The sequence below is a fragment of the Homalodisca vitripennis genome, chromosome X (genome assembly GCF_021130785.1).
Source record: "Homalodisca vitripennis isolate AUS2020 chromosome X, UT_GWSS_2.1, whole genome shotgun sequence".
Taxonomy (NCBI): domain Eukaryota; kingdom Metazoa; phylum Arthropoda; class Insecta; order Hemiptera; family Cicadellidae; genus Homalodisca; species Homalodisca vitripennis.
In genome coordinates, this window is record NC_060215.1 from 83,776,804 (window position 1) to 83,796,409 (window position 19,606).

The following is a 19,606-nucleotide window of genomic DNA, read 5'->3' on the forward strand; positions in this document are numbered from 1 at the left end:
AGTAATATAATGCTATATGGAATTCGTTAAGATATAATCCCTATTAGTAATCGACTTCATATGTGATAGCTTGAGCAAACTGTTGTTAATATTTGCTGCTTTAGCAGTACGCTGTGCGAATGTAGTGGAAGCATCACTGATCAAAATAAAGAATAAGTGCAGGTAGAAAAACTAATGCACGGCCAGGTCAGTTTTGAAAAGTAGGATAGTTAGTCCACAGGTGTCGGCGTTGACTAACTGTCCTACCCTGCAGAAAAGTGACGTCAGCCACCCTCGTCAAACTAGGCGTGGACCTACAGTCCTACAATCAGCGAGAAGAGACGAGGTATATTAGTACACATTTTTACTCTACTGGTTACAAGTTAACACATATTTTATTCTGATTAATGATTACAATTTTCAAAAATATATCTTACCACCGTTAACCACTAAGAATGCGGAGCCCAAATGAAAAGTAATGCAAATATTTATTACAGGATTTAATTTTTTTCTTACTCTCATAGTTACATAAAAGGAAATAATCGCAATTAAACTTATTATTTATTTATCTGTCTCCAACTAGCAAGACCTTCCCGCAATATTCCTTTCTATTATATTCGCACAGTAAAGTAGACAAAATAGTATCATAGCGATATCATAACAAGTTTCTAATTTCTATATTATCTCGTTCAATTCAGTATTTTTTTAAGGTTACAGATGGCATTTAAACAACATTTTCTGAATTTTATTCGTAAAGAGATAATCTAGATTAATTCAGTCAGCATTATTTTGTTTGGAGTACTACGGAACGGATTTGACGACAGTAACAATCCATATTCAAAATTTATCGACAAAAATAAACACACTTTGTCTAATTTAATGGTAGTAGAAATTGCTATAAATAGACAGGCAGATAAAGAGCATGACTATATCATATTGGGTTTATCTCGTGTTCAAATCTTTTACACACTTATACAAGAAGGATACAACAAAAATGGTATTAAGAAACTACGTTCGTTGAGTTCCAAATAATTAGTCACAATTATCACAGCAATGATATGCAAATAAGGATAATAACTCTATATTTGAGGATAAAATGTAAATTTATTTCATATAACTGTAAATCACCTGTGAGATGTTCTCAGCTGCATAGTGAGATGCCGCATCTGGTAGGTGTTGAGCGACCGGATTGGTAGTGTACCCAATAGCTCGTTCAGCGTAAGGACTCTGGAGCTTTTCTTGTCACTCATTGCAAAGTGTACTGCACTTCTGGTAGGCCGACAGCAGAACGAGCCTGTGGTGAAATATTCTTTGTCAGCACATTGGAAAAATTTCTAGGGGAAAGTTTGGTTTAAGAAAAGACAACGCCCTCTGTCTTCCGGGTATTCATAAAAAGGTATTTACTAGAAAATGACCTTAACTTGTTATCTCTTTCTATACAGACAATGGAAAGTTATGAACACATTCATTTTATATTACCTTTGGAACTAATTCAAATAACAATTTATGTATCTCAATAGCCGTGGTTCATATGGTTTTTAAATTTACAGACATTTAGGACTGTCGAATATTACACTGCATTGTTACCTAATGCGTACACATCAACCATAGCCCATTCCCGAACATAGTTCTAAAACTTTACGTAGCCAACGACTGAGGTACATAACCTGTTATTATTAAAGAAAAGCAATTTTCAATACTGTAATTGGTTTTATAATAATATATATATATATATATATATATATATATATATATATATATATATATATATATATATATATATATAATTTGGTAATAAACGAGCTTAGTTTAGTTTCTCGCTGTTTATCATTAAAATTGTAAGCTAATACGAAAAGCTACATTTTTATGTTTCTTTCAAAACGAATGGAAAATCAATTTTATACTAAGTGTTTCCACTGGCCTTGAAATCTTGGATGAGGAATTAGAGAAATGCCCAATTAGATCTCTAACCACGACGTTCCCTGATTTCTGATACTGTTTGTAAAGAACTAATGTATGTGTGTATAACCAAATATAACGTGCATACAAAATAATTCAAACTTGGATTATGATATTTATTCTGATCTTTGAAGTTTAGTTGAGAAAGAATGCCACTTTGTATTGGTAGTGTACTTGATAAGGTAAAATACCTTCACCAATTTTAGATCTGTTTAGTCAATAGATGAGAACTATTGTGCTCACTGTTAGGAATAGGTGGCAACTAAATTTACGCCACGACGTTCTTTATAAGACAACAATGCATTTTACTTTAATCCATTCCAAAATTTAATTGTGTGTTCAGCTATCATTTTCATAAACAATTTTTTTAAACATTATGTGTTCAAGTTCGGTAATATATAGTTTATTATATAGTTTTTAAAGTGTCAGTATTAAAATATTCATTAGAAAGTTACCAAAAATGACAGAACCCAAGTTTTCTGTTGTCTTTCAAAACTGCAACAATTAAAATGTTTTTAAAGAAATGTTATTCTAACAATACTTAACCAATTTAAGACATTTTACTGTTGCAGTTTAGTAAAGAGCTGATTTTCATAATATACAGCGTGTATCAAAATGAATGACCTGATTTTAAAACTCAATATCTATTGCTAAAAATGTACTACAAAAATAATATTTATTGCAAAATACTCACAAAATCTTAAAGTTTGTATTACATGTTTGTAAAAGTACAAGTTTGTAAAACATGTATTATTAGTTTGCCATTCATAAAACAGGCGTACAAACACGAATTATGGCAACAATCCATATATTCATTGTAGTAAAACCATAAAACCATCTGAATTGGAATGATACAACTAACTGTACTAAATGTAATATTCCCAATGTAATGTGCCAATGGGGACACAGCTATCACCCCCAAGATACATATTATTCCAGAATGCAATCTATATTTTAAAATTTCGGAAAATATTTTTCATTAGGCATTTTAATCCATTTTTGAGGGTGTATAAAAATTTTTGAAGTATCGGGTGGAAATTTCCACGGTTGGAAAACGTTAGAATAAAATGTGACACGGAGAATTTCAAATTGTTATTATTTATTAAAATAATTTTCGTATTTGTAATGAAAAAGTTATAGTACTTCATGTTTATATGTATTTCATAATTAGTTTCTATGCAGACTCAAACAAGACCAAAACTTCGGTGTCATAGTAAAAAATAACTTAGAATAAATAGAAAGTGGTATTGTCTGCGAAACGCAGTAATGGGAAAATAATTAAATAATATTTATGAAACTGGTACTCATTAGTGTATCTCTTAGTTCTAATAACAATTTCGAGTAGGTTTATACAGCTCTAAATAGCACGATCCACAAAAAATGCTATAGAATAGCCTGAAACGTACACCAACAGATACAATATAATTTGTTGTTAAATGATATCTGCGTAAATATAATACGATATGTAATAAAACATTTACACGGCTCTCGTGGCTATGAACTGTGGTAGTCCGAGAGCATTATAGGGACAAAAACCTATGAACTTGTTAAATTTTGGAAGCATAAACTATAGAAGTTGGAAACGTTGTCACAGGGAATTGTAATTGGTTTATATTTAACAGAGGACAAGACCACCTAGTAAATTTTCAATGCCAAAGTCCAGAAGCTTCTTTAGTCTTCGACCAGACTCATAGACATTCCAGTAGAGTTGTTGGAATGTTGAAACCAAACTCCCAGACGACATAACACCCAGAAGGCGAGAGTTGCCACAAGAGGAAGGGGTTTTAGTATTATTAGCTACGTGCACAATACAACGCTATCGTCGATCATGTACTCGATTATGCCCGGCGACTCATTTTCTTTATTGAGCATTTCGTCACGTTCACCGGCTACCAAGACAAAACTATAGTTTATATCCCTACTCAAGCTGAGTCGTTACCCTCTTGTTGGAATGTATCCTTGAATCTGACTGCTCGATTCCAAGACACAAACTTCCTTTGTTAGTAGGTAAGTACCCCTACCAACCCCGCCCCCCCCCCCTAAGTCTCAAACTGATGAGTTTATCTTACCGTGTTATATAGGCTAGATCTGGCCCCAAGGATCTGGATCGACCGACTGAAACCGACTATCCTGTTCGCAAAGTTTGACCCCGGAGATATCGACTCCCTCACTTAGATTGAAGTCTGTACTACGTCCGTCGACTGTTTGGTATAATTTAAGGACTTAAATTAAAAGTTAATAAGTTAAGTTTAAATGGTGGCATTACTTTGCCTAATGTGGAGGCATAGTCCAGTGGGTTGTTAAGGGATCATTACGGGTGGAGAGGTATTCAGAGTCCAGCGTCCGATAAGATAGTCGTGCTTCTCACACGTACTCTCAATCTTCCGGCGTTCTGTTTCTCACAACATCTAGCCCAGTCAATCTAGGTAAAAAATCATGCAAACCCGGAAATGCGAGGTATAAAGCTGAATTTTGGCACAGATGTTCTTTATGATATCCTTGACCATATACTAAAAGTCCCCTACCGTCCCCTGTGTGCTTCTTCCGGTATAACGAAAATAGGGGGGAGGGGGGGCGAATATTACTTAAACGCTTACTGCTTTAGAACGGTAAGATATACAGAAATATAAAAAATTGATTTAGATTCAGTAAAATGTGGCCATTAATAAAGGTCATGTGATAAAATGTGATAACTGTAACCGTTAAGCATTAATAATTTATTTATTTATTGTTTCACTTTCTTTTTAGCTAGAATTATGTTATAATGCTATATTCTAGTGTTATTTCTTGATGTAACAAAGTTGTAAAAGCTCTATTACATGTTAATAAAGTATACACAACTTATAGACAATCGTGAGTGTTTACTTAATAGCGAAGCCGGACGCCCGCCGCGCCGCGCCGGCACGGTGCGATGACAGCGGTCGCGGTGCGGCAGAGGCACAGTCATCGCTGACAGGATTCAACGTGAACGGCGTGTCACGCATGCGTTCTTGAACATGTTTACAACTGCACTGTAGTTGAGGCGGAGTGCCCGTTCTGTTTACACCCAGTGCGTGCGTTTTGTTAATATTTCACGTTTTGTGCGTGCGTGTCTTTTGAAGTGATGTTAGTGTACTTTCAGATTGGTTGTATTTTTTGCATTAAATATGGAAATAGATTGTTTTTTGTGTGCCCATGGCTTTGGTGCTGGTTGTGATTCTAAAAACACACTGAACATTGTTAGCGTAACTGAGAAAGGTGTAGAAGGACTAAAAAGTGCAAGTGAAAAACGCGGAGATGGCTTACATGACAAGTTTAGTACAGTTACAGACCTGAAAGTTCATGATGTTTGCCGAAAGAATTATACCAGAACTACAAGCATTAAGAAGTATATATCTAAAAATGTTGGAAGTGAAGTTTCAAGTGAACCGTCAACCTCGTATAGAACAAGATCTACAGAAGTAGAAGGTTTCGATATTAAAAACTCATTGTTTATTCTGTGCTAAGCATATAGATTTCCAAGCAATAAAAAAGCGGGCTTTAAAGTATAGGAATTCGGCTCATCACGTTGAAACATTGACAGTGCAGACTAGAATTCTCAACATTGCTTGCATTCGTGGTGATGATTGGGGCAGAGAAGTAGACACACGTGTCCGTGCAGCCGGTGATCTAGTTGCTGCTGAAGCCATTTACCATGGAAACTGTTTAACTCAGTTTTTAAGTTAAAAAAAAAAATACGAAGTCCGATGATAATGATTAAAAACATGATGCCTTTTTAAAGTTGTGTAATAGGTTAAATGAAAACGACGAATGCCAGTACAGTTTAGGAGAACTTTCAGATATCATTGACACCTTTTTGGATGGAAAAGATGGATATACTACTAAACATCTAAAGAACAAACTTATTGACCATTATGGCTCCGATATAATTATTACTGACATACCTGGGCGCAGTACAATAATCAGCTTCCGAATGGCAACACATAGAATTTTACATGATATGTGGTATGAAGACAGAAAATCCAATCCCGAAGAAGAGCAACTGAGGATAATTTCTGCTGCTGCTGAAGTAATTAGATCAGACATTCGCGGCTGCGTTTACAATCTTGGTGAGTATTCTACATTGCACCCTGATTGCGTGGATTCACAAACTCTAATGTCTTTAATACCTAAGTCCCTTCAAGTAAGTAAAAGCTGCGATAGGCCATGCTATTATAAGTGCATGCAGGCCACGCTCTTTCTTATCACCACTTTTGATAGGTTTGAGCATGTATGTTCATAACCATTATGGTTCAAGGCTTTTGGTTGATATTTTGAATAGACTTGGTTTCGGAGCAAGCTATACTGAAGTACAGCGTTATGAGTATTCTCTTATGGTACAAAAAACGGTAGAAAGTTCCCAAAAAAGCTACATTCAGTTTGTATATGATAACGCGGATGTAAACATCCGAACACTATATAGAAAAAATACCTTTCATGCAATGGGAGGTATTAAGTGTTCCACTCCTCAAAATACTACTAAGCCTAGCAACGTCACACGAGTCTTATCAGTTCCAACAGCTGCAGAAATAGCTAAAAAGGGCTCCATTCAGATTTCTTGGTATAAAAACCTGCAACATCAGGTCTGAAAAGAAAAGTTATAAAAGAAATATGTTCTCCATCTGACCCCAAAAATGAAAATCTTAGTACATCCATCGATGTTTTATGGATGGTGGGCTCTTGGAAAAGTCTGTCTCCTAGGCCGTCTTGGAATGGTTATATGCAAGGAGCGTTTCTGGGATCTGGATGTGGAGTGAAAAGCAGCATAGAACCAGTTCCTTTTATCAACCTTGATCCAAGCAACTTGAGCACGATCTATACGGCACTACAATTTGCAGCTGAACAATGTAGAAAGAATGGTCAAAAAAGTTGTTTTGTGACATTTGACCAGCCTCTGTATGCAAAAGCTGTCGAAATCATTGCTTCAACTACAGACTCAACTCTTGACAATGTCATAATCAGATTAGGTGGTTTTCACCTTTTAATGTCATTTTTGGGAGCCGTAGGCTACATAATGAGTGGGAGCGGTCTTGAAGAGATTTGGATGGAAATTTATGCGAAATCTTCAATCCCACATATGATAACAGGGCATGCTTATGCTAGAGCTCTACGGGCTCACTTTTTGACACAGTTGGCGCTGGGAGTTATTCTGCTTGAGATGGTGGACAACGTACCAGAGGAGGACTTGCTTGTACTTAAAAAACTCCACACTGACTTCCTCACAAATGAGACTAAAATTGATGATGTTAGTGCTTCAAAATCACTGCAAAGACTAGAAACAGCGTTTAAACCAAACATGTGATGCAGAAGAAACTCGTAGTCGCACAGGAAAGTTGTGGGTGCTATATTTTAGATTAGTTGCGCTAATGCGCCTTTACATAAGATCGGAACGTACTGGTGACTTCACGCTTCATATATCTTGCATCAAAGCAATGCTTCCGTACTTCCATTCCTCAGGTCACCTCCAGTATGCAAAATATGCACACCACTATGTCCAGGAAATGGAAGATTTACCACAGGTTCTAAGTAAAGACGAGCTCGAGAGATTCATTTCTTTAGGTTTCTTTACAGTTCGTAGGACAGAAAGGTTCTGGGGTGGAAACTGGACAGATATGGTGATTGAGCAGGAGCTCATGCGTTCTTTGAAAGTGTCAGGTGGACTTATCCATGGAAGAGGCGTCACTGACAGTAACTTAGCGAGATTTGTCCTAGCGCGTCCAGCCTGTTCTGTTGTCACGAATGCGTTTGAAAAATTGTGTCACATAAACTCTGGAACTACAGAACAACATGTTGAGCTACGCGATGCTCGGCAATCAAGAGATGATAAAGATTTGGACAAACTACTTTGTTGGCTAAAGTCACATTCGCCTTTCAGTGTTGACATAAATGGAGGTTTAATTTCTTTGTCGACTGGAACAGTTGCTGACGCTAAAATAAACCCGGAGACCGCCACAGAAACAGATCTTCTTGCAATGACTCAAATGACTGGCCAAACGTTTGGTGATGTAAAACTTAAAAGAAAAAGTAAAGTTACTCCTCTTGCTGCTATTTATGCCACTATCAAAGTAAGAGGTCACGATGTTATAGAAGTGAATCCGAATCAACTGTTTCTTAGAATATCGTGTATTTTAAAATCTCCATCTGACTATGAAGATTACATGGCCTTTGAATTGGCTCCGAGGCCACCTTCTCTCTTTAACGGAGCAGCGATGAGAAAAACAGCTAAGTCAGCACTTTGTGATGTTATAGAAATGAGCACACCTACCCTTCATAGTTGGCCTCAAGACTGTGTTTATGTTTTGGACGGAGGACATTTGCTTTATCATGCTGTTTGGACTAAGCCTGCCACATATGAACAAATTATTTCAGGATATGTTGAATTTATTCGCATCCATTACGGTTCAAGTGTAACCGTAGTTTTTGATGGCTATGAGGGACCAGCGACCACAAAGAACCAAGAGCAAGATAGAAGAGCATGTCGAATTCAATCAAGAACAATACATTTCGACTTAAACATGACAGCATCAGTGACTCAGGCTGAATTTCTTGGTAACGCTGCAAATAAAAGCCGACTTATAAGTGAACTGAAATCACATTTTGATCGAGCTGGCTTTTCAGTTGTACAAGCTGTAGCAGATGGACTTTTTGATTGCTTCAACAGCTCTTCAGCAGTGTTCTAAAGATATGAAAACAGCTGTGGTTGGTACAGACACTGATCTTCTAGCACTTCTTGTGCATGGAGTTAAAAGTTCTGATACATTATTCTTCATCAAACCAGAAGGCAGTAAAGGTTCCTACAAAGTTTACCCAGTAGCTGAAATTAGTAGTAACTTAGGCAATATGAAAGACTGTATACTGTTTGCACACGCATTTTCTGGATGCGATACAACATCCGCCACGTTTAGAAAAGGGAAGAAAGTGCCATGGAAAGTGTTGGAAAAAAAGTGCGGAACTTCAAAAAATGTCAAACATTTTCAAAGATCCAACTGCTGAGCCTGACATGTTAACATCATGTGGAGAACAATACTTTCTTGCGATATACGGAGATACAAAGTGCAAAACATTAAATGAACTAAGGTACTTTATGTTCAATAAACTGATAGCTAGAGAGAAGATTACTTCAAGCTTTGATTTGTCTGTTTTACCACCCACTTTAGATGCCACACGCTTACACACCTTGCGGGTTTACTAACAAGTGCAGAAATGGCTTGGGAAGGATCTGGATCCATGTTCATGGGGTTGGCTTGAAAAAGACGGTGTTCTTGTACCACAATCTATGACTTTGCCACCGGCACCTGATAAACTCTTGAATTTCATTACATGTGATTGCAAGAAAGAGTGTGCCCGATCGTGTGATTGCATAAGGTCAGGATTAGCTTGTTCGGCAATGTGTGCTCATTGTCAAGGCAGAGACTGCAACAACACACTGCAGACAATTGATTTAGAGGAAGAGGACGTTGATAGTAACTAAAGGTCAGTTTTAAACAAGATAGTGGATACAACACACTGTTCAATACAATTGCTTTTTGACATACGGTTGTACATTTTAAAATCATTAAAATAAATTAAAATTGGGTATCATATTGAATATAGTTAATATGATTTGTACAAATATTATTTTAAATTAATAATATTTTATGATTGTACTTAAAAATGTAATTGTTAAACCATTTAATTTTACTGTATTCTGTACATTATTTATTTAATACCATGCTAATGTTATACTTTTTAGACCATTGACCACGTTCATTCTACATACTTCAACTGGAGTTTATTCATATACCAGTTTATTTCCCAACTGAAATATACATTTAAGGAAAGAAAATAAAGTGTAGTGTTGACGGAAAACCATTGATAGAATAAAAATATAGGAGAAAAAAAACTTCAGTATTAAAACCTTAACAATAAAGAGTAAATCAACATTTTTTTGTTGGTTAACAATTTTTCATGCACTAACTAAAACTGATTAAAAGAAAATCATCATAATATTTTGTAGCTTATATTTTTCTGAATTAAACACAGTTGTTATTTTTCCTCCATCTGCTTTTGTTCTCGAGTAATGTGCGTTTAAGTAAGCCGCGCACCCCTCCCCCCTTTATTTCGTTTAAAACGGGGGACGCACACGGGGGACGGGCGGGGACTTTTAGGATGTAATTTTGGTATACCATAACGGACATCTGTGCAAAAAATTAGCTTTATACCTCGCATTTCCGGGTAAAAACCTAGATTGACTGGGCTAATCATCAAATCTATCTTACTTCAAAGTTTATATAAGTATAATATTCTTGTACCTATCTCAAGTGTTATTTCAAAAAGAGGGTTTTAACATTTCAGTAGGATCAAATAGTGAATGCTCACTAGAGGTAATAGTAGTTGGTACAATTACATTTTGATTCAACTTAACTAGAATTAGTCTTTAAAACATAACGTTGTTAATTGTAAGCACAAATTAGTTGTCAGCATAGTTGTAAGCGTGTTCAACCATGTTTGAAACATGGGGATTTCATTGAATCCTTTGATCTCCCAGTTTGAGACCACTTCTTATCCTGGTGCTCCTATGACTTATCTGGATAGCTTGGAGATATTTGGCAAAACATTAAACTAGGACGATTGTATCATTCTTGTCGTTGGCACAAAGTTTATAAACACTCAACATTGTGATTAAGTAAAAGACTTATGTCATTGACTTATGTTGTCAATTCTCTGTGTCTGCCATATAGGGTATATCCAGCCACTATACTGATTGAATTTTTCTTATTGTCCAATCAGACTGTAATATATCTTTATGTCCTTGTTTGTTTAACTATGTATTTAACAGATCTCATTAATTTGAAAGTGGTAGTCGATTAAATACATAGGTGAAGGTTATAGTGCGAGAGCAAATAACTATTTGGCTTAAATGTATTCATTACACTGCATCCTCTCGTAATGTGGATTACTTTTAGGTATAAAGAGGACAAGCCAACCAGTGAACGTCGAGTGCTAAACCGAGGACTGGCTTAGAAGGGATAGTGCGCTCGTTTCCATGTCCAGGGCTATACGGTGACCATACGCACGGGAGAGCTCATTCTCTGCTGTGAAAGCTGTGACTGCATGCAATTATTACACGTAATAAAAATATTGCGTCAAAGTTTAATGAGATGCGTCAAAATCTTGGGACAATATTGTACAAGTTAGTCAGTTCCTGTCCATGGGCATACGTTCAAAATAAATTTAAATTAATTTCTTCGTTGTGTTGCCTGTCTCCGTTCGTGTGTGTTTGTATGTTTATTTATATGTGTTACGGGTAATTTTATTGATTTTGACTACGTGTTTGATTTTTAACAATTTAACATGATTTGACAATAGGACATCGCTCCTGAAACTAGTCATACACAGTTGGATTGACGACGGAGAGTTCAGAGAATCCTATGCATTGTTGTAGTAATGTGTTATAGAGCCATATTTGAAGAATATTAATTCTGCAGTTATTTGAAGTATTATCTGAAGATTTAGTAAAATGCCTCAATAAACGTAGCATTTAACTGTTTGAAAGAATGACTGTACATTTTGTGCATCACTGTATCCAAACGTTTTCTTTCGAGATTTCCTTTTTTTGCTCACAGTTTGATTTATTGGTACTCAATACTCGTTACAAAAAAATATCTACACATTTTCATGAAACATGGGGATCACTGTCAATTCCACCCAATTTCTTCATAATGAAGAAAACCCAATCCTAATCATCAATGAAAATATGTAACGTTTGGTATTAAGAAAAATTTAATAAATTATTAAAATATAAAAACTTTGATAATATAATACATGGTGTTTCGTCTTGTTAAAATTAAATTTCTTTAAATAAAATGAAGTGGAAATTCCAAAAATAAAAATAAGCGCAGATACAATTTTTATCTGTAGTCAATTATTATAATATCCCTTACTATAGCATTAATGTATGCTATATATATATATATATATATATATATATATATATATATATATATATATATATCGAACACCCTATAATTTACATACTACTTCTATATATTTTTAGTGAGCTTCAAGTAAATTAATAACGTGAAGTTGTAGAAGATGCCCAATTTTTTCAAAATTTCCCACTAACATTAATTTATATACATGGTATGAAAAATACTAAACTGTTTAGATTGAAGGTTTTTGTGGAACTATTAAATCACATTATCGTGGATGTTCTTAATTATGTTTTTAATACTTTTGTTTATTTACGACGCTCATATATCTAAATTTTAATATTTTTTAATGTTAATAATGATTAAAAGTCACTAATTATTTCAAATAATTATCGTCTTGACACTTTCGTTATTCAACAAAGGGAGTGTTAAATGTCCACGGGCCTTTCCTCACACCACCGTGGGATAAAGTTATCTTCATCGTGTGAGGTACGAGGGATGTCAAGAAATTGTTAGAGACACTTCCTTTGAATTTACCTGAAAGAATATCCTAAACATCACCCGTGATAAGCGATAGTTGCAGTGATATTCCACTTGGCCTTCACTTTAAAGATGGACTAACAAATACTTTGATTCATCATTACATATCATACATATCCATGAATTATATTCTGAAAATGCTTTTTGTAGTTTTTTTTCTATTTATCGATATATTTCAGTGTATACATTTAGGGGATTCAAATTATGGCACACACAATTATTTTTTTATAAATAATTTCTTATTGGCGATGGTTGATTTGAAAGGAAACAGGATTTTGGGAAATATCCGAAACCATTCTTTCACATTTTTCATATTCATATTCATTTTCATATTCTTTCACATCCAGTTATGTAAATAATAAAAGGTAAATTTGCTTAATTTTTATTTTGAAAAAACAGATATACCAATATATATATATATATATATATATATATATATATATATATATATATATAATAAATGTACCAATATTTCTAAGTACAAATATTTGAAATCAACTAACAAAAATTAAGAGCTGTCGTTGAAAATTGTGTTTAGAAACAATTTGTTAAGAAATAACCCTCTCTACGTAACTCAAGTGCCCTCAAGTGGTAACTCGATGATTAAACTCCCAGTCATTATATGAGAAACTGCTGAGAGTATTTAATTTTCAACAAATATTAATGTACATAATTGTATTTCTCAAAGATAGTTTGTTCACATCAACGTGGTTTGTTCAGTCGATCTTGGCAACTTTCTCTGACAACTACAAGATTAGAAATGTAATGTTTATAAATTTACTTGTATTTACCAGTACATTTAAACTGTTTCCTTTTCACTGTATTATAGATCTGTATTTAACCCTCAAACTGGCGGTGTCTGCTTCTGTATTGGCACCCTTTCTCAGCCAAGAATTAAATTAAAATGTTATATACCTCTCAAAATTATTTAGATATACAACTTATTATATATCATTGTTTTTTAGATTATTCCAAATAATAGTAATACATTATACTCGTTAATATTTTCTTATTTCCAATAAGATGTCTGTGTTTGAATGAGCTAGATATTAATGTGTTTATACTTTATAACTTTACACTATTTTATCTTATATGTATGAAAGATTGATAGGAAATCCAAAATATACAAAAGAATCACGATTTTATACTTACCCAAAATATATGTATTTTTAGTGGCTTGATTTAAAAAATGTTTACCTTTCTGCAATTTTTGAACATTAGCGCAAAATCCACTAACATGATATTTTCAGCATTTTTGTACAATTGTTTTACAACCCTGAAATTCAACCAATATATGACTTATTATGTGTCATTGTTTTCAGGAAAACTAAAGGAATAATAATACTCGCTTATTATTATTGCTATAGTTTTTTATTCACCAAAGATTTCACCTAGAACAAGCCTGATAATGATTCCGGTTCCAATTTTAAATATAGTCCTCTTAAATCACGGGATTCGTTTCTAAAATTAAGTGTGATTTCACCAACAATATTGCTTATAATCAAAACAAACTATACTAACTAAAAATAAATAAATTAGACAGACCCCGAAACACAACGACAGCAGATGTAACTAATAAGAGAGTTGGCCCGGTCAGGGCCACAGTTGCAACAGTCAAAAAAAGTTGCTAGCACAAGACGTTTCTTCTAACCATGTATGGAACAAAGGAAGAGGAACAAAGTTTGATTTATTGAGTAATAACATACCTGAATTGATAGCTCGATTATTCAGTCATTGATTGATATTCGGTTTTAAACCGTAACATCGAAAGTACGAAGATAATAAACCATTTCCGAAACGTCTGCTTACTGCCGTATATACGGCAGTTGCCAGTTGTAGAGTTAATTTTTGCTCATTTGTAAACATTATATACTTCAATATGTATGGCTGGTAAATTTCTAACACACGATGAAAATTATATATTAACATGGACGAGCTGTATTTGGTTATAAGTGGTTACGTCCTCAGAATATAAATGCGTTTTCAGGTTCAAAAAAAGTACCTTTAGATTAATAGTAGACTGAAGTATATTTTAAGAAATTTCAGTACATTCAAAACAATTATGTATTTTTGCATCTAGAGCCTATAGTAACCACAAAGTCGATTAATCAAATAGGCTCGTAAGCATATTTTCAAATTCACTAATAATATGCTTTTAATTTGAAACTCTTATCAACTAAAGTAAGAACATATAAAAAACCTTCTATTTTTTAGATGCTATATTTTTAACCGATATATTATATGTATACAACATATTCATTTCGCCAAGTACAGGATGTCACAATAATACTATGGTTTTTGCCCTTGTGACTACCAAAATGCTAGGTTTCGTACGCATCTTCAGGTCTTTCAGTCTTCATCTTCATTTAAAAGATTCGTCATAAAACTCAAAATTAAAACATGACAACAATGAAGACCTGAAGTTGTTGTTGTGGTGGTAAAACATGAGGTCAATATTTTATTTATTTATTTTGTACAGTGTAAACTCAGTGCAAGTTTGAGAATATTGTTAAAACATTTTGAGATGTGTTGAAAAACTACTACTGTGTTCCACATTTATATATAGATATGCATTAAAACCCTATTATTCCCTCCTCAAAAATGCCGTTAAATAAAATAACTGACAAACCTTCTAAATGTTTGAATAGTTAGAACTCCATCATAACCTATTTGCCAAATTTCAAGTTTCAAACGCAATAGGAAGTACCCCATACTTCATATGATTCAGACAAGGCATTAAACTCATTATCATAGTCAAAATATTGTTCTTTAAAATTCTTAAATGACAATTAAAACTGTCTTAATTAGATAAAAAATATTTCTTTACTTAACAACTCTATGAATTGAAATACGAACGCTCTTATTTTCGAAATATTAGATTTTTATCGATGGACCCTAAGTTTTAAATTTAAACCTAAAATAAAATATCCTGTGTTTTTATACACAAAAATAGACTGGTACAGGCACTCACTTTTCTATGTCATTAGTTGTAAGATTTTCATGGTCTATACACGAATATTGAACGAGAGGACAACGTCCCATTCAACAGAAGGTTAACTATTTTTAATATAACCCCAGAATAGAAATTTTAGTGGGATTTTGAATTTTTATACATAACAAATTACAGTTCATAAAGACTTTATTTACAATGCAGTCTAAAAAGGTATGACAAATTGTTACACCTACTGAACTAGAAACAAACTGGCGCAACTTCATACTTTGCTTTAAGTAATTAGTTGTAAGACTTTCATGACCTTTTCAAGGATTTTGAACTGAGTTGGTCAACCATTTTAAATGTAAGCCTATGTCGACTTTGCTATCAAAATAAACGTATATTTTAGCCGAGTAAAACGCTGCAAATTCAAAATACTGTCTCTGACTTTAGTAGTTATGAAAGTTATGACTATAGGCGATATTTCTTAAATAACGGTTTTGTTATTTAAGAAATAATTTTCCTTATTTGTTATTTATTTAACATATTTTAGTATACTTCATTAAACGAAACAGAATTGGATTTCTTATTTCCATGTTCATAAAGAGGTACCGTAATAAGGAGTTATGAGTAAGAGGTTAAAAGGTGTTCAAACTGTTGTCCAAGCCTATTGTGTCAAATTGATTTTGATTCATAAACATTTTGTTCTAGGAAAATCCCATGAAAATCTAAAGGATTGATATGAGGAATAATTTGTGCCTCTAAGACCGATCCATTAATTAGGGAACATTTGGTCTGTCCGCAACTTCTTAACGTATTGAATTGAGATGTCTTCTAGAACCATTCGGAGTTAAACTTTGTGAAAGAAGATTGCACCTCTGGAATAGGTTGTTTGTTTGATAAATTCATTTAGGCACCACCATTCGAGTCCCTATTTATCAAAAAAGGGTATACAATATTGCAGTCAATTATTACAGTCCAGAGAGTCACATTTGAGAGCTTTGTATGTGACATTCACTCACCCAGTGAGGAGTATTAGTTTTCATCACATTTTCTCAATATTGTCTCACAAATCTTAATTCTTCAATTAAAAGTTTCCTCTGTAAGTCCTTGCACCAGTGACGCTTTATAAATGATGGTATTTGTAATTTTGTAATGTTTAAAACAGACATCCGTGAAAAGGCCACTGTAATCTTACAACTTACGTCATTAACAGCAACAAGTTGTAGAGCTGAACCAGTTTGTATCTGATAGTGAGGGGCACGCCTTCTACATGTTTATCAGTAACGCCTTTGTTTTTAGTATAAGATAAAAGTTCCACAATCCAATCTGGCTTAACAGACTCACTAACTCTAAATTCCGTGTTGACCACTTGGTCTCATGATTTAACTTTAACATTAACACTTCCACCAACTGTTTGGAAGAAGGTAGTTTCTAATGACGCAGGAAAGGTTACTTAAAATGTTAAAAATACCATAAAATCATGTTATATCAAGGCTTTCTACTTTCTTTTGTATTAAGAACGTTTTTTTCTTCCAATTGTCGTACTCAGGTATAGATGGTGAAAATATTGAAGGATGTTACAACATTTATTGAAAAGCCATGCATATCTAACAAATAGCAACTTAAAGCAAAGTGGAGAGTAGTGTCAGTCTAAATTTCATACTTTAGTGGCTATAACAAATGTTTCATTCTTTTTTTAAATTACGAGTATAGTATAAATATAGTTACGCTTCGTTACATATGAACGCTTCAAGTATACTAAAACTGTGAATCTGTGTCTTTTAAGTTTTACTGCAAAAAGGTCTATGTGTCTTTTCGGATGTTATTTAGTTTTAAATCTATATGACGTATTTTTATGGGAGTTCAGGGTATTTTCACCCCAAATTCTCAAAATGAAATGAGTTTCCTGGATATTTATCCGATAATAGCTAAGTTTCCAGGAGATTAAGTTTCCACCTCGGTTTCACTAGTTTAGTGAATATTCATCCCATAACATGAGCATGGGGTTTATTATTCTTCCCCTAAAATATAAAAGGTCAATATTTCATTGTAGCCTATCTGTTAGACTAGATATATGACGAATTTGAAATTTTTGCTACCCCTTAAAATACCTTTAACTTAAGAAACTTATTCCAATAAGAAACACTGGAGAGATTTTTATATTCTTCCAACCCCCCACCCCCAACATTACAATTGAGAAGTTTGATACTTTTCCTCCGGTGAACTTTTGAAACATGAAAGACATGATTAATCAAGTTTCTATATTTGCAAGTAGGCAAACTACTGTCAGTGAACCGCATAGTAAATGGGTGAGTGAGCCTAACGTGTATACTTTAGGTATATTAAAATAAATATGTGTTCTAAAGGATTCCACCGCCCCCAACTATTGCCAAAATGGGTGCAGTTTGATAATAGGTAAAATACTAAATTCAATTGGATACTGGGTAGAATGGAGTCAATTATAGACCTCTAATTTTCACCATTTTTCTTTTACCAAAAATTATTATTATGGGGATATTGTAAAAGCTTTTATCTATTTAGAAACTCCACTTTCGAATAAGGATAAGCATGTTTAATAGACTAAAATTTTTATGCCTAAGTCATATAAAAATTCACTGACCACTGAATTGAATGCTTTCATTTGTATAAATAAAAAGAGTGATGGAATTTTTTCTATATGTAAGAATTTTAATAGGGAGGTAGGAGAGATAATTTTAGAATCCATAAAAAAGGTCTTCATGCAATATATTTGCAATGGAGTTTTGAAACTTCTCAACCATCCAAAAGTTTATATGGGAGGAGACTTTTGGTATAACCTGAATTTACATTAATTTGGCATTTAAATTTTCTAATAAGTTTGAAGAAAAGACTCCCTAATCAATCATTGCTCCTGACCACTAAATTATTGACAATTGGTATAATCCACTGTTTCTGGAACGAAAGCCCCCCAGGATTAGATTTAGAGCCGCCCCTGCACCTAGATGTTGGCGTCAAGAGAGAAGAACACTCACAACAGACCAAACATTTTGATAGCATGTTCTTGCACGACGGATGTTTATAATTATTTGGCATTTCATTGAGTATAATAACCATAGGCTGATTTATTGTATAGAGACGTGGTTTAGATTTCTATCAATACAAGGCAATAATTGTAAGAACTAAGTCGTTAAATGTAGTTGATATTACTACTCACTTGGATTTTGTAAGATCAGTTGTCTTAAAGGAATTAACCTAGAATATTCTCAGGTTGATAAAATTCACTACACAGAACATTCACACAATCACTAACAATATACAAGCACAATTTACTTTAATGCTAGTAGTATGATGTATTTCACGGACTTCCAGTATGTCACCGCAAACCCTACCCCACGAACTATGAACCGCGACTGGTGAATCGTCTGCTGACACATGTGGTTGGTAGTATGGCAGACCAGTCATTCCTTATCTTCAAGCTAACAACACTGTTTTGTTCGGGAGAACATAGGGGACTATGAGTCACTAGCTTGTTTCCGTTTCAGGCTCATTCCACACTTGAGCACATATATGGCATCTACAGTATTTCGTTTATTGGAATGTAGCTTTGTTTTCGAGAACTATAGAAAGGAATGTGCCATTTTATTGGTCTACCAAGCAATAGTTAAATCTTGTTGAACTGTCTCAATTATTTGATAATTTCCTATTGAAACAGAAATAAATTCTTCAAATATTGCTGTTTTATAGCAAAAACACACCTTTGTTCTCATATGACCTTTATGTGGAAAACATTAAAGTAAAATTTCCCTTTATACACAATTAATAATTTACAATTAAGTCAGTGAGTAGCTCGACCTAACATAACAGTTTGTAATATAAATTGTGCATAATCAAATACTCAAAATAAAATTGTTAGATTTTTCAAAGTGAAAGATATACAAGGTTCAAATTAATCAGACAACCCTTGATAGATTTGGTAGATAGATTGATAGACAACCCTTGATTGTGGCCTATAGGCCAACAATGGTCTTCAGGCCTGCTTTTGGTCATGCTCCAAAACCTCCTCCAAAAGAGAGTTAATTTTATATGAAATAAGTTATTAGCTGATTCGAGATTGATATGATTTCTTCAGGATCATGGTTATGCATTTTACTTCCACCTATAATTTTAGATGATCATTGACTTGCCGTTTATGGTGCGTAACTTTGTAGTCTTCTATAGTTCTTTTTTTAATATCCATGCCCTCCCCCGTATACTTGTAATAAAGAGTTTAGTAGTGTGACTGTTG

At 33.9% G+C, this 19,606-nt stretch overlaps 1 protein-coding gene across 1 annotated transcript in view; it reads right to left on the reverse strand.

Moving 5' to 3' along the window:
• Positions 1-18,706, reverse strand: part of LOC124369495 (tau-tubulin kinase homolog Asator) — a 202,626-nt gene extending 183,920 nt beyond the window's left edge. The window contains exons 1-2 of the mRNA XM_046827508.1: positions 18,536-18,706; positions 1,108-1,273 (exon numbers count right to left, since the gene is read on the reverse strand). Coding sequence (XP_046683464.1) covers positions 1,108-1,229 — 122 coding nt within the window. The 5' untranslated portion in view covers positions 1,230-1,273; positions 18,536-18,706. The remainder of the gene's footprint in view (positions 1-1,107; positions 1,274-18,535) is intronic.
• Positions 18,707-19,606: the final 900 nt, after the last annotated feature.